Source organism: Protopterus annectens, chromosome 6.part1, assembly GCF_019279795.1.
Source record: "Protopterus annectens isolate FY-2018-M chromosome 6.part1, PAN1.0, whole genome shotgun sequence".
In the NCBI taxonomy this organism is placed as follows: Eukaryota; Metazoa; Chordata; order Ceratodontiformes; family Protopteridae; genus Protopterus; species Protopterus annectens.
In genome coordinates this window covers 363,089,087-363,110,408 of record NC_056738.1, presented here as the reverse complement: position 1 = coordinate 363,110,408, position 21,322 = coordinate 363,089,087, and the positions used below count along the sequence as shown (strand labels likewise).

Sequence of the window (21,322 nt, the reverse complement as noted above, 5' to 3'; positions counted from 1 at the left end):
TAATAACTCCCTGTAGTAGCATGTCATACAATGTGTGTTTGATCCTAGCATATGCAATGTTCAACTCATTTAATGAAAGGGTGCTATACTGTTCTGTGTCCTGAAGCATATTATAAATAACTTGGTCATATTCAGTCTTGTACATTAAAACAACCCCTCCCCCTTTGTCCGGTTTCATTACCCTTATCTGCTCATCCCTTAATTGTTTGATAAGTATGAAGCAGTCTTGATGTAAGTTTTGTTTAAAAACATTTTTTCTGGGTAAACTCCTAATCTCGGTTTCCATCAGGTCTTCAAAAATTTTTACAACAGGATGCAGGGGTGGGTTAAAAGTACTTGATCTACTGACTAAGTCTTTTGGAAAGTTCTTCCCTTTAAAGAAAATGTCCAAATTTAGCTGTCTTATAAACAGTTTAAATTCTAAAATGGTTTTGGTTGTGTCAATGCTTTTAGTTGGAACAAAATGAAAACCCTTTGTGAATAGATCAAAATGTGTGTCCTTAACTTGGTTTTCTGTAAAATTAAAAATAGTAAAATTGTTCTTGGTCTCAATCACATATGAAGAAGAGTGTGTTTGAGGTAAAATATTCTCATTTAGTGACAATATATTTATCTGCGCTGTTTCCCCCACGCTTGCTGGTTCTGGAACTGTGCTCTGTTCCCTTGCCTGCGTTGGGGAAATTGAAAACCCTGATTGTCGTCATTTTTTGGAGTGCTATTACTCATAATGTTATTGGTATTCTGCTTCTGAGCTAGTCTTTCACTACGTCTTAAAGTCTCAGTCAAAGGTGTGTTATCATTAACATTTTGAAAAGATGGAGGCACTCCATTTTTGTTCATATATCTAGTGGACCAGTTCTGTTTATTGGAATAACATAATGTTATCCCATTCTTATAGTCATTTCACGCTTCTAGAACCCTTTTTACCCTTGGATGGAGGACAGGACGGACTGCGAACAAAAGCAGATTTGGAAGGATGATACCTGTGAAACTTTGGAACATGAGAAACAAAAATATGTTTAAACTCCTGCAAAGCTTTGCCCTTATCCTGGAGACATTTAAAAAGCTCAACAGCAGAGGTACTAAAAAAGATTTTTTTATCCAAAGGAGCATCCAATAATTTGGACTTAATGCCATCAGGCAAAACCTGAAGATAAAGCCAAGGGAGTTTGACTTAATTGTTAAGTTGTTTACCTTACAAACACAAGGTGGAGGGTTTGATTTTCTCATGGGGTAATTGTCTAGGTTTAAAATGGCCCACTTGGGCAGTTAGCCTCGTTACTAATCTATGAACCTACATATTAGGGTGGGAGGTTGGCATAATGTTTAAGGTGTTTACCTTACAAACTCAAAAGTGCAGGGTTTGATTCTAACATGGATTAATTGGCTAGGCTTAAAATGGCCCGCAAAGTCAGTTAACCTAGTGCTAATCTATGAGCCTGTGAACCTATGAAGAGTAATGCCTCATAACAGACCCAAATGCAGAAGCCCCAGAAGAAGCATCAGATACATCATAACTGCATTTAATAGAGTGGCAGGTGACTTGACCCAAGAAGGAAAGGGCCAAAGCCTTCCCCTCAGAATCAAGAAAATCAGAAATTACCTGAGAAACTGGAGAAATAGGAGGGCTAAAACACAGCTGGTCATATGAGTCTGGTCATTAGTACCCCTAAAATACAGGGTGGGAGCAGTATAGACATTTTTTTCCAGCCTCTCAATGGCCCTACTATCCTTACCTATAGGAAACAGCTTAGTTGAGGGTAACAGCTTGGAGGGTTTGTCAGAGGAGACAGAAATTTAGAACCATCAAGCACCTTGTGAAATCTGTCAGGTTTCTTAAGGGCTGAGAATCAGGAACTACAGAAACTGCTGAAAAGGTATCCAGGAGGGCAGCCAAAACTGGAGGAACAGCAGAAGGTTTGGGAGACTCCATCTGGATGAGCTCATAATACCTCCTCTGGATATCAGGGACCCTTGCTACCAATAGTCCAAACACGAAAGTCCAAACACGAAAATCCTTAACGCAAGTTTTATTTGGCTTACAGCAAGCGTTTTCGCCACAAACACAGTTGTAGCTTCATCCTCTGATGAAGCTACAACTGTGTTTGTGGCGAAAACGCTTGCTGTAAGCCAAATAAAACTTGCGTTAAGGATTTTCGTGTTTGGACTTTCGTGTTTGGACTATTGGTAGCAAGGGTCCCTGTGGTCCTTTACGGTCTTTTGTGGTTTAGTTTGTTTTGTTTTTTTCCTCTGGATATCAGAAACCTGAGAGCAAGCCCACTTAAAGAATTAAATTATACAGGAAATAGTGTTCCCAAAAGAGAGTTCCTCTAAAGGCGAATCTGGACTAATAGAATCATCTCCATCTGAACCATAGTCCAAAGGGAAAGGATCTGAGAAGAGTAGGCTTCCGATTCTTCCTTTGAATCCTGATCCTTATCATAGGGATCCTGCTCCCTATGTCTTTTAAGAGGAGTGGAAGCCCAGGGAGGAGCAGGCACAGAGGCACCTTGAGGAAACTTTAAAGCCATTAAAGTATTAAACATCCTCTGAGTAAAATCCTGCCATTCTTGTTGGGGACTCTTAACTGCAAGGGAAATATGCTTTTTTTTTTGTCCCCCCTTTTTTTTTTCTTGGAGGATGTCCACACAAAAAACCCTTGTAGGTTCAGACCCTTGTTGACACTCAATAAGTGTAGTAGAGATCCCCTGCCTCACTAAAATCTGTGGGATTCCCCCCTTCTTCCCTTGGATATAAAAAGCTGAAGTTCCCCCTCAACATCTGGAGCAGTCATTTGGAAAGCTTGTAAGGATGTGTGAGAATACGGATCTATGCTGGTCTCTGATGGAGTTGTGGCAGAGGAATCCAAAGCAACAGCTAGAAGATCTGGGTCTATATTAGAAACTGGAAGTACTACAACACCGAATCCGAGAATATCGACACATATTTCTTAATTGCACTATTAACCGAAATGTTAAATGACTGAAACTCAAACTGTCGAACAACATTAGTTGGTCAACATCGGTTCCTAGTATCGCAGTCAATATAAACACAAAAAAATGTAAAATAAAACTATATGGCTCTATATTATATCCACAATACAGTGAATGGTATTTGACACCGAAATGTCCTTCAGCGAACTTGACCCCCTGCTAATTATATATACCAACTCCGAGATCGCACTACATTGAGGAAAGGGCAAATTTTCCGATCTTCACTGTACCATGATCTCACTATGAATAGTGAAATGAAATGTGATATATAAATACACAGTCCTAACCTAGCCTACTATATTATTTACTTCTATAATCACTGAATCACCCTTTCAAGGAAAAAGTGGCAAACTAAATGAAACAAAACATACCCTAGTGAATGGTGCATATAAGATATTATCTCAGAGCACTATATTTTTAATAACACAGCAACAGTGGTACATTAGCCATTGCAGTCTCTTGATAGTATGTGTAGCGCACAACTAACTACTTCAAGACGTGCCTTCTAAAGAGCAATTATTTGCCTTTTATGTGCAAAATGAACTTTCCTACTAATTTCAACAATATTCAGTGAAATAACTGAAACTTATATTCATAACATACATACTGTTACATTTATATTTAGTATTTCTTAACTTTATTTCAAGTAATGTAAAAATAGACAGCTTATGATATGTACAAGATAAACGTCATGACGTCAGATACTTAGTAACATGTCTTGGCCAACTATGACAATTCGAAATGTAATCTTTAAATCTTTAGTGGTTTCGCTGAATAATGCTTTTGAACAGTATGTGTCGATCAACATTGATTCAATGTTTTAATTGTTCGAGATACTAATATAGACCCGAAGATCCTATGGCCTTTCAGTAGGCTTGTGAGAAATGTCCGGGGGAGGCTGGACAGCAGCCACATCAGACCTGACTGTTTTGTCCTTTTTCTTGGCTGATTGCTAACCCTGGGGACAGCAAGACTCTGCCATAGCACACTGAGCCAGTAGCCTAAGACGGTTTTCAAGGTAAATAGACAAGGAGGAGAGGCAACTATGTAGGGTCTTGGGGACAAATGCTTGGCAGATAGAACACTGCATATAGTCGTGGGAAGCACCCAGACAGAAGAAACACTGGTTGTGATGATCTTTACGGTGAATCTGTCTCCCACACTGACATTTTCCCTTTCTGGATGACTTGAAACCAACAACACTAAAAGTAAAAAAAGAAAGATAAGAAAGAACCCCAATGGGGCACTTGTCAGAAAAATGGCTCTGTTACCAGCACAGAAAAAAAAAGCATTCAGACCGATATTTAATGATGGTGTTTGCACTAGCGGCAAAGAAGTTCTGGAGTGTGTGCATCCATATGTCACCTTTATGCCCTACTCTTTGCATGGTGAGTATGTGTATGACATATGGCACCTGTAAATACTAAAAGCTTTGGTATACTGGGGGAATGTTGGGCTATTCTTGGCAGGTGATCCCTTACGTAAGCATTACTAAAACAGTCATATAGAATGACATCCGTACAAATGATTTTTTAACAGTGATCTTATAATTGCCCTTAGCCTTCACATACAGTGGATATAAAAAGTGTACACACCCCTGTTAAAATGCCAGGTTTTTGTGATATAAAAAAATGAGACCACAATAAATCATTTCAAAACTTTTCCCACCTTTAATGTGACCTATAACCTGTACAGTTCAATTGAAAAACAAATCTGTTAGGGGAAAAAAATAAAAAATGGACAGTGGTGCTGCGGTAGCGTTGTCGCCTCACAGTTAGACGTTGCCCGTTCGATTCTCAGTTAGAGCGTCTTCTGTGTGGCGACATGCGTGAATGGGCCTTCCTTCGTTGAAGGTTGTGCGTTAGGCCCGGCAAGCCAGTACGTAAAAATCTACTGCCAATCATTAGCGGACCGGAGTTCCGCTGTGGCGACCCCTAACCGGGAAAAGCCGAAAGACACAAACAAACATACTGGTTGCATAAGTCTGTACACCCTTAAACTAATACTGTGTTGTGTATGCATACCCTTAAACTAATACCTTGTTGAAGCACCTTTTGATGTAATTACAACATTCAGTCTTCTTGAGTACACACCTGCCATCAATTAAAGAGACTCTGATTAATCCCAAATAAAGTTCAGCTGTCCTATTAGGATTTTCTTGACATTTACTCAGTTGCCTGCTACAGCAAAAGCCATGGTTCTCAGAATGCTTACAAAGCATGAAAGGGATCTCATTGTTGAAAGGTATCATTCAGGAGAAGGGTACAAAAAATTTTTCACAGCATTGGATATACCATGGAACACAGTGAAGACAGTCATCAAAAAGTGGAGAAAATATGAGACAACAGTGATGTTGCAAAGAACTGGACATCCCTCCAAAATTAATGAAAAGACAATATGAAAACTGGTCAAAGAGGCTGCCAAGAGACCTACAGCAACACTGAAGGAGCTGCAGGAATTTCTGGCAAGTACTGGTTGTGTACTACATGTGACAACAATCTCCCGTATTCTCCATATGTCTGGACTATGGGGCAGGGTTGCAAGACGGAAGCCTTTTCTTACATAGAAAAACATCCAGGCCCAGCTAACATTTGCAAAACAATGCATCACGTCTCTCAAAAGAATGCGAGAAAATGTGTTCAAGGTTGAACTTTTTGGCACAAAAACAAAAGTTCGCATCACCAAAAGAACACCATCCCCATGGTGAAGCATGGTGGTGGTAGTATCATGCTTTGAGGTTGCTTTTCTTCAGCTGGAACTGGAGCTTTAGTCAAGGTGGAGGGATTTATGAACAGTTGCATATACCAGTCACTTTTGGCCCAAAACCTTCAGGCGTCTGCTAGAAAGCTGAAGATGAAGAGGTATTTCACATCTGATGTTGTTATTTTTCATTAATTCCTTACTGATTGATTATTGGTTCCATCCTCGGAACCGAGCCGGCCTTATACCAAGCTTGCGTCAGCCAAAAACTCTCGAGCCAAGATCCTACCCACAATGCTGTGCTCCCTGTTACCTCCGATCTCATTTGACGTGTTGCTGTACAGCCGTATCAAGCCTGCTCTCTCAGCTAAGTGTTCAATTTTTTGAAGTTTTTCTATTATTAGTGTTTAGAAAGTTTTCAATTCTTCACTATCTCTATCTTCCTACCATATTGCAACTTTAAGACTCTCTCCGTATAGTATTTTCCGTCCTTTGTCTTACCTTTGAGGTAATTCTCCATTACCATTGTTGATAATGCTTCGTTTCCCTTTCTTATGCTTCTGGGTAGTTTCTTAACCTTTTAGTAGTGTCGTAGTTTCTCTCTTGATATCACAATATCGGATAAGAAAAGTAGTGTTGGTTTCAAACAATGTACAGAATGCGGCCGTAAGTTACCACTTTCTGATGGCCATGATTTGTGTGTTTATTGCGGGAACGTTTCCCACATTTCAGTGGACCCTCCATGTGGGATTTGTAGAAATTTCTTGACTAGGACTCTGAATGAAAGGAAGAATAAACTTATTCTAAAAGGCCTCCTTAAAATTCCTTTCTGCAAGGCTATCTCTGGGTCGGAGGGCTCACCATTTCCTTCTAAACCCCACAAGAGGCATTCTTCTTCTTCCTCCTTGAGGTTGCTCACTTCATCTCCCTCTGGAGATCACAAGGAGTCGACTCACAAAAAGGTGTTTTGGGCCCAGCGCTGCCATCTGTGGTCCTTTCGGCCCCAGCCTCGGCACCGCCCCAGTTTATTCTCACTCCAGCTATGTCTTCTTCATCGTCATCGGCACCAGAGTTCCCAGTGCAGACACTTACGGTGCAGACAGCTTTGTTGTAGCCTTTTTCTGCACTGCTGACGGTGCATACCCTCTTGGCACTGTCTCTACAGGTACAGTCTCCTTCTGCACCATTGGTGCAGACTTCTTCAGCTCTGTCCTTGCCGATGCAGTCAACTTCTGAGATACTGCCCTCTATGGTGTAGACGCCTTCTGCACAGGTCTGCTCAGTGCCATCACTTTCGGCACTGTCATTACCGGTGCAGACACCTCCTTCAACGGCACCGTATTCATCGGTGCTGACATTTGTCACACCGCCCTTCATAGTGCAGACACCCACGACACCTATGGCGCCACCTGTGTCGGCTCAGATACCCTCGGCACCCTTCTCCTTGGTGCAGACACTTTTGGTTCCGGGCTCTGCATCACACGAACTCGCAAGAACTAAGTACTCTCCCTCCTTAGATCCTTTTGTGGGAAGTCAGTACAGCCCCTTTTAAGACAGGCCATAATCCCCATCAGGTCCCTCTATGAGGTTGACCAGGAGCCTCTCAGAACAGGATGTGTTGTGGCTTGTCGATCAGTTGCTTGTGGCCAGGGGACTCTCTCACCTGTCTAAAGCTGTGCTCCCTCTTGCAGGTGACCGTATTTCTCCACAGACTCCTTTTTACACTCATCCTTTGACTTCCAGGGAAGCATCAAAGCCCCTTCCTCCGACAGCAGCTTCCCTTCCTGCGACACCAACAGTGGACCTCACTTTGGAGCCTGAGTCGTCCTTGAGGCCCACGGTGCACTGGGCACCGTGCCCTTCTCAGACTAGTGGCTGTTTCGTGGGGGCAGGCGTTCTTGGTTTGACACCAGTTTTTTTCTATGGCACCCTCCAGGTATCCTCCTCCCCTCATACGCCACAGTCTGCTTGAGACTCTTGGTCTGGGGGTCGGCTCGTCGGAGCGGGGTGTGACCCCGGTCCCGAGGTTGTTGTGCTCTGTTCCGGGCTCCCATCCCTGTTCGGGCGGTCCTACCTTCCAAGCCATGAAGATGGCACTTGCCTCTGCTGGCAAAACATCTCTGTCAGAGTCCTTGCCCCCCCTCTGTGCTGCAGCTGTCACAAGCCACAACTACTGGACCCTGGACACAAGGGTTTTAGGTTTCTCCCCCTCAGGAGAGCCCCTCCTCGCAATCTTCCTCAGAGATCCCCACTGAGGAAGTCCCTTGCAAGCTTCGTGCAAGAAGAAGCATATGAACTCCACTAAGGAGTCTCTAACCGAAGATACGGACTTTGATGTCGAGGAAGGGTCCCCACAGTCACCCTCTGATGAGGTGACCTTTGGTGAGATCCTAAGACAGAGGGGCGACTGGAAGTCCTCCTACCCTTCCACAGAGGAATCCATATTCCTGCAGCCCTTTCATGCCCAGCCCCCTACCTCCTTGGTTACCCCACCGGCTGATGAGCTTGTCCAGCTCATCGTCCAGCGTGCATGGAAGGTTCCTAACACTTTGGAAGCTATACCTCGGAGGCCTGACAGAATTGTATCTCCCCCTGCTGAACATCCTCAGTGGGCTAAAGGTCTTCCAGTAGATGCCTTGGTGGTGGCGACTGCAACCAAAAAAGACTTGGCAGAAGATAGCCAGACTGTCCATCCACCCAACAAGTAGTCGCGGGCGATAGACTCGGGAAGTGTATGTTTATTTCACTGACCTTCGCTGTAAGGTCCTTGAACTACTTGGCACACTTTACGAGGCTCCAGAGAGACCCTATCAACCAACTCTCTGAATCCTTGGCAGGAGCTGTTTCTGATGAGGTGCGCGCCAGCGTAGCCTCTCAGATAGCGACCCTGGAATCGATATCCAATTCTTCCGTGTGCCTCATTTCACACACAGCAGAAGGAGGGGCTAGAGCACCAGGCACAAGTATATTCACAAGACTTTATGCCTGGATGCGCCTGTGCGACTTTGCGGACTCACTTAAGGCTTCCTTTATGAATGCCCCCATCGAGGCCGATTCCTTGTTTGGCTCAAAGGTTAAGGATACGCTGGCAAGGTGCGAACAAGATGGTAAGACCCTGTCTGCTGTTGGTGTCCGACACTCCACCCGTCAACAATTCTACTCCAGAGATCAGAGGAGCTGGAAGATGTACCACAGAAAATCACAGGGCTCTTACCGTGATGCATGTGCTGAGTTTTCCCCTAAGGGCAGAGGGAGAAACTGTAATGGAAGACGCCCCTTTTGGGACAGGGGACGTCCGCGAAACCAGGGTTCCAGAGATTCTTTCTCTGGGCAACCCTACCAGCGCTCCTGAAGCGTTGCCCGACTGCTTACTTCTGGAAGTGGTCGGGGGTCATTTTTCTTTGTACCCCACTACCTGGCAGACCATAACCACCAATTCTTGGGTACAGCGGATAATATCCAGGGGCTACTGCATTCCCTTCCATCTCTGTCCCACTTCACCCAGAAATTTACCCGATGTCCCACCCAGTCAAAGGGAAGCAGCAGCACACAAAATCCGAAAGCTGCTACAAAAAAGAGCCATTCAAACGGTCCTCCAGACCAGATAGGATCCAGTTTTTACTCAAGATCCTTTTTAGTGCCAAAAAAGACAGGGGACTGGAGACCAATTCTGCATCTCATCACACTAAACAAATTTGTAAAAACAGAGAAATTCCAGATGGTCATGGTTCAGTCTATCCTTCCTCTTTTGGAAGAAGACGATTGGATGTGTTCTATACATCTTCAAGATGCGTATTACCATTTAAATGTGGACAAGCACTCAAGAAGATACCTCTGCTTCCACATAGGAGCTAGTCACTACCAGTTTTGAGCACTGCCCTTTGGTCTCTCTACAGCCTCCAGAGTGTTCACCAAATGCATGGCAGTGTGGCAGTGGTTATCGCTCACCTGTGACTTCAAGGATTCTAGGCGTTTCCATACCTAGACGACTGGCTTCTTACCACCCCCACCAAGCGTCTACTGGAGGAAGCCCTGGATTACACTCTTCTCACAGCTCATTGCCTGAGAATCACTATAAACTGGGAGAAGTCCAAAACGACCCCGGCACAATCTTTAGAATTCATCAGAGTTCTGTTGGACATGAGGAATTGCACAGCGTCTCTTCCGAATCACAGACTTCAATGAATAAGACAACAAGTTCTGCCGCTAATCTGTCACCACAAATCCTCTGCTCGGTCCGTACTCCGACTCTTGGGGTCGATAGCCGCCTCGATCACCATTGTTCCTCAGGGTAGGTTCCACATGAAACTTCTTCAGTGGCTACTTCTCACTCACTGGTGCCCTCTACAACATCCTTTGCCTTTTCAGATAAGTATAACTCAGAGATGCATGCAAGATTTGCTCTGGTGGACATCTCAAAATCCAAAACAATGGTCTTGCCCCTTCAGCCCCCATCAGCCAAAAGCCACGGTGACCATGAATGCCTCCCTGATGGGGTGGAGGGGGGGCGATGTCAGAGAAACTCAGTCCAAGGCACCTGGTTGGAGACAGGGGCTCATTTGCATATCAGTGTCCTGGAACTGAGGGCAGTGCTAGCATTTCATTCGATCCTTCCTTCAGGGACTATTGCAATCCAGTCAGACAACATGTCAGTAGTCTGGTACATCAACAAGCAAGGAGGCAGTAGATCTTACCCGTTATGCCGAGAGGCCTTGAGAATATGGCAATGGGCGATAGCTTCCAGCCACTTTCTAATTGCAACGCACATTCCCGGGATCTCCAACGTGATAGCGGGCAAATTGAGCAGGTACATTGTACAATCTCACGAGTGGTCCCTCAATCCTGTGATAGCGGCAAAAATCTTCAACTGCTGGGGCCAGCCTTGCTGTGATCTGTTCGCCTCCCCAATCAACTACAAGTGCAGCAACTACTTTGCCCTGATCCCCCCCTTGGGGACAGTCACCGAGAGATGCTCTAGTCCACAATTAGCCCTCGGGTCTGCTTTATGCTTACCCTCCTCCACCCCTCATTTCCCAATTTTTGAAGAAAGCACGGCAGTTGAAGAGCAAAGTAATCCTCATTGCTCCATATTGGCCTCGATAAGTTTGGTTCACCTTCCTCTGGCCTCACCTGCTAGATTGACCATGGATTCTCAATCCAACTCCGACGTTGATCTCCCATCTACAGGGTCTGACCCACCCCAATATAACAAACCTGAAGCTGATAGCTTGGTTTCTCCACTTCCAATGATTGCAAGGCAGGATAAGCTCTCCTCCCCGGTGCGCAATATTCTTATTGCATCTCATAAATCATCCACCAGGCTAACCTAGCTCAGCAAATGGAAAAAATTTACCTTATGGGCAGCGAACAAACAAGTGGATCCCTTGTCAGCCCCAGTTTCGGTGGTATTAGATTATTTATCAGATCATCACCCACAAAATCTTTCATCAGCCCACTAATACCACTATACTCTGTTCCCTTATTATCCCATATAAAAACATCTCTTCCCTACGCTCTGCTACCAAACTACTAGCTGCCTCCGACAAATCCAACAACAAAGCTGGGGATAGTCTGTTCTCCAACTGTATTGCACCCATCTGGAACAAACTTCCAAGTGAATTTATGTCTATTACCTCTTTACCTAATTTCAAGAAGCAGCTAAAATCATGGCTCTACTCCCAGTGGCTCTGCCCTTGTTCTAACCCTGACTAGTTCTCTGCTCTCCTTTGTTCCATGCCTTTTCCTTCTCCTGCTATCCATAACAAGATATTCTCTTACTGTTTCTTTATTTCTCATCTACCCTTGGACTCTCAGTACCACTAGGATGGGATGGATGATTAAAAGAAAAATCTATTGTACTTTTTCCTGTTGATGCTAGTATTAGTTTTAGATTTTTATGAAAATGTTATGTACTACATTTTGTCTGTTAAATACACCCTCTGTTCAACTATCTTACTAAAATTATGTCTTACTGTGGAGCTTTTCTCCCCGGGCCTCTACTGAAAACGGACATTTATCCAGCTAGACTAGCCCGGACAACAAATATAAAATAAAATAAAAATAAAATCTCTTTCAATCTGCGGTATCGGCTTCTACTGTTCCAGTTCATTTAGCTGCCATTTCTAATTTCCACATTGGTTTCCAGGACTCTTCACTCATGTCACACAGACTTTGTAAGACTTTCTTGAAGGGCGTTTTTCACCTAAAACCTCCCTTTAGAGAACTAGTACAACCATGGGACTTGGCTTTGGTTCTGCAAACCTTAACAGCACCCCCCTTTGAACCTGCATTTTAATGTGATTTAAAATACCTCTCTTGGAAGACCTTGTTTTTGGTTGCTATCACATCGGCCAGATGTCTGTCAGAAATTCAAGCCTTATGCATCCAACATCTCTACCTTATTTTCCATAAGGATAGAGTCTCACTGAGAACTAATTCCTCCTTTTTACCGAAAGTAGTGTCAGATCAGTCTGTCAACCAGTCTATTGACTTCCAAGTATTTTTTCCTAATCATTCTAACAAGGGAGAGTATTCCCTGCACTCCCTAGATGTTCACAGGCAAATCTGTTATTTTTTGACAGAAAAAAATCTACCCGTAAATCAGACCAATTATTTCTGGCTTTTTCTGGACCAAGACTAGGTTGTCCTGTTTCTAAAGTTACATTAGCGTCATAGTTGAGAAATTGCATTACCTTCATCTACAACAAGAACATCACCTTGCCTCACAAAGTGAAAGCCAATTCTACAAGGTCAATGGCAACCTCAGCAGGTTTCCATGCTAGGGCTTCCCTCAATGACATTTGCTCAGCTGCGACTTTGGTCAACCCCCATACCTTTATTTTTCATTACAAATTGGATTTAGCATCCAGAGGAAGAGCTTCCTTTGGTTCCATGGTGCTCAGGAATGTCCTTCCATGAGGGCCGCCTAGGGATATAGGTAGCTGGGGACTCTGTCCCATCAGTAAGGAATGAACGAAGATTAACAAGATCAGCTAAAGAAGTTATACCTTACCATAACGTTCCATCTGTGTTGTTGATCTTTGTTCATTCATTACTCCCCACCCACTGTCCCCCTTTGGATATTCCTGGTGGATTTCATATGGCCCTTCTTTCATTCTTATTGGTCTGCTATGACCAGAGGTAGCCTCTACTTTTGTCTATCAACTTGCAAACTCGATCTGAGGTAACAGGGAGCAGAGCATTGTGGGTAGGATCTTGCCTCGAGGGTTTTTGGCTGACGTGAGTTTGGTATAAGGCGACCTCAGTTCCGAGGACAGAACCGATAACCCATCAGTAATGAATGAAAGAAGATCAACAACACAGATGGAACGTTATGGTAAGACAAAACTTCTTTTTAACACAACAATGACCCCAAGCATGCATCCAAATTAACAAAAAAATGGCTTCACCAGAAGAAAATTAAAGTTTTGGAATGGCCCAGCCAGAGCCCAGACCTAAATCCTGAAGAGGACTGTGCACAAGAGATGCCCTCGCAATCTGACAGATTTGGAACACTTTTGCAAGGAAGAGTGGGCAAATATTGCCAAGTCAAGATGTGCCATGCTGATAGACTCCTATCCAAGAAGACTGAATGTTGTAATTTATTCAAAAGGTGCTTCAACAAAGTATTAGTTTAAGGGTGTGCACACTTATGCAACCAACATATTGTACATTTTTATTTTTTATATTTTTCCCCTAACAGATTTGTTTGTTTTTCAATTGAATTGTACAGGTTATAGTCACATTAAAGATGGGAAAAGTTTTGAAATGATTTATTGTGGTCTCATTTTTTATATCACAAAAACCTGGCTTTTTAACAGGGGTGTGTACACTTTTTATATCCACTGTACAACCTAACTTCAGGAAATGAAGCTCCTTCTGTACACAGTTCTGCTGACTAGTTATGAAGAAAAGGAAAGAAGTAATGGCTGTATTAGTGCATTTCAGTTTGTTGATCTGAGATGTATACACTATGTCTCCTAGACAAGCCTTATATCATTTAACAGTTAATCATATAACTGACAATTGCTTTCAGTAGCAGCCTGCATCGCTCTCACATGACGCAAAGATAACCACCTTCTATGCACACCTGTTATGCTTGATTGTAAAGAAATGACTTTAGTAATATATTTCATTTAGTTGATATGCTGCTCATCAACATCCATACCAGTGAATGTTGAGTAGTGGTCATATAATTGTCCATTCATTTTACTTATAGCCCACCTGTTCCAAAACAAAATGGAATCACTTTTAATGTATACTTCTGGAGACTGATTGTGAAGAAAGCAAAAAACATAATGGCCACAGTAATGTATTTTACCTTTTTGGTCTGAGACACACACTTCCCACAATAAACTGCCCTCCAGCAAGTCAAATCATTGATAATTTAACAGTTATCTTATAACTGTCCTTTGCTTTCACACACAGCTTGTCATTTCACACACAAAGATACCCATCTTTTTTTTGTATGTCTGATGCTTGATTATGATGAAAGTGAAAAAAATAATGGCCACAATGATGTTTTTAACTTTCTGTTGCTGGACGTGTATACTACCGCACCAACATGCCATATAAGTAGTCGTTTGATAGTGATAATGTAAATGCTGTTTGAATTCACATGCACATGCTCTCCAAATGATTTCCACATCAGCTATTGTTCTTTGATGAATGAATGCAATGACTTTAAAAGAAATAGCACCTCAGTAATGTATTTTGACCTTCTTCTGTCAGTCATAATCCTTCAGTCTAGTTGCCTTAATAAAAACAAAACAAAAAAAAAAAAAACAGAAAAAAATAATGAAGCATTATGTATACTGTTAACCACTACCCTCAAATATAGGATCATACGAAAGTTACTAGGCTATTGGCCCTGAGGCCATTACAAGCCTAGCCAAGAATTTAGCGCATGTTCCAGCAAGTCAGCACCCTATGCCACTGTGCAGCAGGGACACAGGTGGAATCCCAGGGATGTATTTTTTGTTTCCCATCCAGTTATCCACATTAATCGTAAAAAGGGTTAATGAGGTACTCTGCTTTACGTGGAGAGGGAGTCTATTCCACAAATGGGGGAGTCACTGGGACACATATCTGACCCGCGAACAAGTCCTGTTGATGTCACAGACCAGGTTGAGGTCGCATGTGCGAGTTACTCGAGTGGAGCTTGACTTACAGATATGCAGCAGTCCCATCAGGGCAGGGTCTGAGATTGCTTTGTTTGCTAGACAGAGGTCACCTCTGAGGAGTCTGTAGGTGACTTAGTAGAGGCTCAGGGCTTTTAGCCTATCTGTGTGGGGTAGATGTTTGAGGCCCTGGATTCTTTGGGTGAGGCACCTCTGTGGTCTGTCCTGCTGCTGCATGTGATTTGTGAGGTACATGCCGAAAGGGGCATTGTACTCAATAATGGGCCTTATAAGGGAAGAATACAGCCATGTTATGACCACCTTGTCCCTGAAGGGCCTCAGTAAGAAGCTGAGATCCCTCATAAAATCCTCCAAAGCTAGTTATGAAAATAAAATTGCCAAAGATTCCAAAGACAACCACAAGGCATTCTATAGTTATGTCAAGAATCTAAATGGCAATGCTCAGATATGTTCTGAGCTTCAACAGAATGACATTAAATATACTGATCCCAAGGATATTGCCAGTATACTGGCAGATCGATTTAGTGCAAACTTCACCCCCTTCTCACCCCCCCTAAAGGGCCCATCTCAATACCAAAAGATTGCCAAATTCTGGTAATCACGGCCACACAGGTAGAAACTGCACTCTCCAAAGCTAAGAATACAGCATCCATGGGACCAGACGGCATCCCGGGCTGTGTACTACATGAACTACAAAATGAACTGGTACCTCACCTAAGTGTCATGTTTAATCATAGCCTCATCTCAGGCTTTGTGTCCACTGAGTGGCGCACAGCTACAGTTATCCCAGTCCACAAGGGGGGTCCACCTTGGATCCTGGGAACTACCGTCCCATCAGTCTGACAAGCCTGATCTGGAAGGGCATGGAATGCATTATCATGGAACTTATAAACAAAGACATTGGCAACCTTCAAACACTGGACCCCACCCAGTTTGGGTTTGTGAAGGGCTAATCTTGTCTCCTGAACCTGACTGACTTCTTCGAATCAGTCTCCTGAGCTGTGGACAAGGGTAAGGCGGTCCACACAACCTATCTGGACCTTGCCAAGGCCTTCGACACCATCCCCAACTTTGGAATCATAGATAAACTTACTATGCTGGGCATAAATCCCTACATCACTCGATGGGTTGCCAACTGGCTTACTGACAGAACCAAGACTGTAAAAGTGGCAGACTCCAAATCCAGCTCTAGACAAGTGACAAGTGGAGTACCACAGGGTTCAGTCCTGGGACCGCTCTTGTTTGGCATCTACTTCTCTGAAGTACAGGCCAACACTAAGGGACTCTAGCTAACAAAGTGTGCAGATGACTGCAAACTGGGAGCCATTATTGAATCCCCAAATTATGTGGATATTCTACAGAAGGGCTTTACAGAAACAAATGCTTGGTGCCAGAGCCATGGGCTCAAGCTTAATGCCAAGAAATGTATAGTTATCCCCTTTGGGGAAAAAGCATGTACCCATGAATTACCACATAAGTAGCAGTACACTAAACACTGAAAGTGTGATGAGAGGCTTAGGGACACAGGTGGACAGTGGTCTCACATTCTATAACCACATCTCCACAACACTCAGGAAATCATTCTATGTGGCACACCTCATCACTAAGGGCTTTTCATCCAGAAAAAAGGAGGTCATTGTCCCACTGTACTCATCCCTCATTAGACCCATTATAGAGTACAACGCCCCATTTGGTATGTACCTCACAAGACGTCTGCAACACCTAGAAAGGCCGCAGAAATACCTCACTAAAAGAATCACAGGCCTAAAGCAGATGCCATATGCTGACCATCTAAAAAAACTCCAGCTATACTCTCTGGCATATCATCTACTCAGAGGCGATCTCTGCTTAACATACAGGGCTATGTCAAACCCTCAGCTGTTGGACATGATCCACTTAAAGAAATCGCAATCCCTCAGAGCCACACGCTCCAGGGATCTAAACCTTGTCATCACAATGAACAAAACATGCTGGAGGGATAGGTTCCTGACTCAGAGACTCCCCATACTCTGGAATAGACTGCCCATACATGTCAAGCAGAGCACCTCCTTGGCCCTCTTCAAAAGGAACCTTGACAATTGGATTGGAGATAGGAAATTCACCCCAGGGATCACATCAATCGCCCTGCTGGACAGGGGTCCAGGGAAGTAAATATTGTGGGAAGAAATATCCAGGGAATTGTTATGGCTAGGCTTGTATAGGCACTAGGGCCGATAGCCTAGTACCAACCTGTGAACCTATGAACCTATAAGAATGCAGCCATGTTATGACCACCTTGTCCCTGGATGAGATACCTTTACTAATGAGGTGGGCCATGTAGAAAGCTTTCCATACAGCAGAGGCAACATGGTGGTCAAAAGTCAGTTTGCTATCAGCCTGGGTGCCTAAGTCCCTCACGACTGATTGTGTGCTTCGGATCTTATTATCAGTGTGATAATTTGTGGGGACGTCATTCTGCCCAAAAGGGATGATGATACATTTATTGGCATTCGGTTTGAGGCCATGTTTCTGGCACCAGTCATTTGTTTGGGTGAGACCCTCCTTGAGAATGTTCACATCACTAGGGGAATTGATGACAGCACCCAGCTTGTAGTCATCTGCAAACTTGGTCAACCATAGGCCCACTAGATTTAACCTGCAAGTCCAAGAAGTATATCCCAAACAGCAGAGGCCCCAAGATCGATCCCTGGGGCACTCTGCTTGGTACAGGTCTACTACTTGAGGTGGCTTCCCCTATTTTGACTAGGTGGGTTCTATCAGTGAGCTAGTTTGCTACCCATCTGGTAACATATGAATTGATGCCTAGTTAAGAGATTTTCTCTATTATACCTGAGTGGGGAATAGTATTGAAGGCTTTGGCCAGGTCAGGGTAGGCAGTGTGCACCATCTTCCCCTCGTCTGTGTCCTTACTGACTGTCTCAAAGAAGTCGACTAAATTTAACAGGCATAACCACCTTCTGACAAAACTAAACTGTGTGGGATCAAGTGTCTGGAGGTTGCCAATGTCCTTGTTAATGAGGTCCATGATAATTTGCTCCATGGCCTTGCAGATTAGTCTAGTTAGGCTGATGGGTCTATAATTTCCTGGATCGGTGGACGCTTCACTTTTGTGCAAAGGGGTGACAGTAGCTGTCCTCCACTCGGCTGAGACAAAGCCGGTACTCAGGCTTTGGTTGAATAGGTGCCTAATGGTGCTGCAAGTTCCTGCCTGAGTTCATATAGGATGCAGCCTGGGATGTTATCGAGTCCTATAGAGGCTGTATTTTTTGCCTTAGAGAGGGCAGTGATGACTTGCTCCCTAGAGATAAGAGGAGGGAGACAAGTATTGTGGATGTCCGGTTTTACTGATGGGGAGGCGGGGGGGGGGACGGGGACAGAGGAGTGAAGTTTTCACTGAACCTGTTTGCCAGCAGGTTGGCTGTATCTACAGCGTTTGTGTATGTGGTGTCCTTGACCACCAGTTCTGAGGAGATGTGTTTGCTTCCCTTGATTGAGATTGCGGACATATGTGAAGAGCGTCTTATGATTGTCTTTAGTAGATGTGGCCAGTTTGGACTCAAAGTTTGCTGTGAAGGATTTCACTAGTGCTCTTATTTGCTTGTTCAGGCTTAGGAGAGATTCCTTCCAATTAGGCACCTACTCCTTCTTGGTCCTGGACAGCAATTTTTTCCTTTTATTATAGTGTTTATTTATTGTAGATGTCCACCAGACAGGTTTACTCTTCCTTGAGGAGGAGGATTTCGCCCTGTCTGGTATTCCTGATTCCATGCAGCTGTATAAATGCTTATATAGTACTTTGGTGTAGGTTTGGACATATGTACCAATTCCTGTGGAGGGGGAGGGGCTGTGAAGCTGTTTATACCTTCCCTCAGGAGGTTGTAATCAGCTTTGGAGAAGTTTTTTTGTTTGACCCTAGCTGGGGGGGGTTACTTCCAAAGTTACCTCTTTGTGGTCTTATCTTACCACGGATCTCTTTGTGGTCTTATCTTACCACGGATGATGACACTGTAGGGATGCTGCAATGGTTACTCGTGTTGGTTAATACCAAGTCCAAGATATTTTCACCTCTTGTGGGGGTGTCAACCAACTAGTCCAAGGCATTTGCATTGACGAAATCAAGGAATGTCTTGGCATTTGTGTTTTGGCATGAGTATTTCTTCCAGTCTGTGGTTGGATAGTTAAAGTCGCCCAGTATCAGGGTAAAGGGTTGAATCTTGATAGATTCGAAGAGGTCCAGATAGGTGGAGTGGGCATCTTGAGTCAAAGTTACAGGCCTATAGCTAGCTATGATTTAAATAGGGGTCTTGTCATTTGTTAACTGCACTTGGAGTGTTTCCTGTACATCATGCTGTTTGACCAGCCTAGAGGTGTGTATGTCTTTTATATATATTGCAACTCCACCTCCTTTTGTTTTGCTGCCCATGGTTTGGGGTCTGAATGAATGATGGGATGAGTAACCAGGTTTCTGTGACTGCACAAATGTCAGCTTCTTCCAGGGTTAAGAATGCTTGTAATGAGTACAGTTTCATGTTTAGACTCCCAGCGTTTAACAGCATGACCTTTAATTTATGTTTGATGAAATTTTCATATTGGTAGTTTTGACCTCATAGCATTGTCTAAAAAAGGTACTGTGGGGGAGGCAAGAGCCTTTGTCAGGAGTCTGAAGCCCAAGGGAGACAGGTGCAGGCCACTTCTGGCAAAGCATCGTGGTTTGTCAATTATGTCATTCCAGGCTGTCCGGTACTGGATCCCCTTGGAATGACACCAGAAACTAAGTCAATTGTTAGTCAATAATTTTCTGTTTGTATTGAAGCATAATTCTGGGTGATGGTAGAATGCTGCTTAAGGCTAGGAACATACCTGCCTGGGACACATATTCAGCAAGCTCGATCATGTCTCTCTTCATATAGTCCAGGGAGGTTTGTCTCAAGTCATTCACCCCAACATGGAATATGACAGAGTCATAACAGTACCTGTTAAGAGACTTGAGTGCATTGATGATATGGTGGATTCTGGCATCCGACAAACAACTAACTGTGACTTTCTCCTTATCTAGCCTGGTGAGGGGCACATCTGTGTGTCTCACAATGGAGTCTCCTATGACTAATATGTTTGGTTTATGTTTAGGCCTTAGTGGCTGTGAGACACAGGTGTGCGGACTATGTATGGTGTGTCGTGTGGTGGTCAGTGGAGTTTGCATGCGTTTATGCCTCAGAGGTCTCTTTTGTTTGGGTATGCTTTTGTTGAGGACCTCTGCATATGTGGGGTGTATTGTGTAGGTGTGGGTGGTGTTTGAGGTGTGATGTTCGTATTGCCAAACGTGTCATTGCCAAATATACTCTTTTGTGTGGGAGAGAGCAATGACACTAGGTGCTTGATGTAATTGCATTTCTCACAAATTATCCGGTGTCCTGCTAGTATTTGTTAAATCATAATACATGCAAGCAAAAATTAATCCTTGAAGATTTACACAGATGAATAAAGATCACTGATATAGTACTGGGACCAGGTGCTCACAACAAGAGATCTCAAGTGCTTACTATCATAGTAACAGGACATGGACTAGTTAGCCATGCTATGTTACTATGTGGGAAGAGGAACGATGAGAAGCCATGCTAGTATATAACAGGATATCTTAGTTCTGGGTTCTGTTTTCATTTATTTTAGTGGGAAGCTGTAGGTAATTATTTTATTAGTGCGGTTGATGAATGAATGAAATAGTTATCCTGAAAGTAACCTGAAGATGGATTTTTTTGTTATTTAAAAATCAGATTTACTGATTTTAAAATAAGATGTGTGAAACTCAAGTTGTCTTGACACCCCCCTCCCCATTCTGTCCATTACCCATGATGTTGAGAAAGTGCACAACCTTTAGTTAAGGAATTCATCTGGTTCCTTTATTAGTTTTCTGTTGTTTCCTTACAAACTTTTAAAATATTGTTCATGAGTAAAACTGTTATCCAGCGCTGCAGCCTAAGGTTTTAAGTATGTGACAGCAGTTTAGTGGTGTAATATGCCATGGGATGATGAATCCATTTATGTTTTACAGTAGTGTCTGTCTGTTTTATTTACAGGATGCTGTACGGACTGTGCTTGGAAACCTTGAAAATCTGCAGCCTTTTGTAACTAAGTACTTCACTGTTTTTCCTTGTATCCTTTGCTATTCTGTTTAACTCAGCATTTCAAGCTGCAAGTGTGTTTTTTTTTTTTTTTTTTTTTTTTTTGACATTTTAGGTCTATGCGTTTGTCTTTGTATACAAGGCTATCTGGGAATTTTGATGATATTCACTGGTTTGATCAGGACTGTATGTTATAAAAGTAGAGGTGAAAAAAATCAGAAATGAATATGGCCTGTTTCATCTGCAGTCATCTAATAAAAACATTTTAATATTTTCTTTTTTGGGGTGAGTTCCCTCTTCTCTCTTATAACTAACTGTGATTTAACAAACACTAGAAAAGTTTGAAAAATACAAAAAGCTGAGAGATCTA

At 43.3% G+C, this 21,322-nt stretch overlaps 1 protein-coding gene across 2 annotated transcripts in view; it reads left to right on the top strand.

The window, feature by feature from the left end:
* Nucleotides 1–21,091, top strand: part of MAJIN (membrane anchored junction protein) — a 488,974-nt gene extending 467,883 nt beyond the window's left edge. The window contains exon 4 of one of the 2 annotated variants that reach the window (XM_044075420.1): nucleotides 20,908–21,091. In XM_044075420.1, the coding sequence (XP_043931355.1) occupies nucleotides 20,908–21,006 (99 nt within the window). In that variant the 3' untranslated portion in view covers nucleotides 21,007–21,091. The remainder of the gene's footprint in view (nucleotides 1–20,907) is intronic. The other variant, XM_044075421.1, reaches the window with a different exon arrangement.
* The last annotated feature ends 231 nt before the right edge of the window (nucleotides 21,092–21,322 follow it).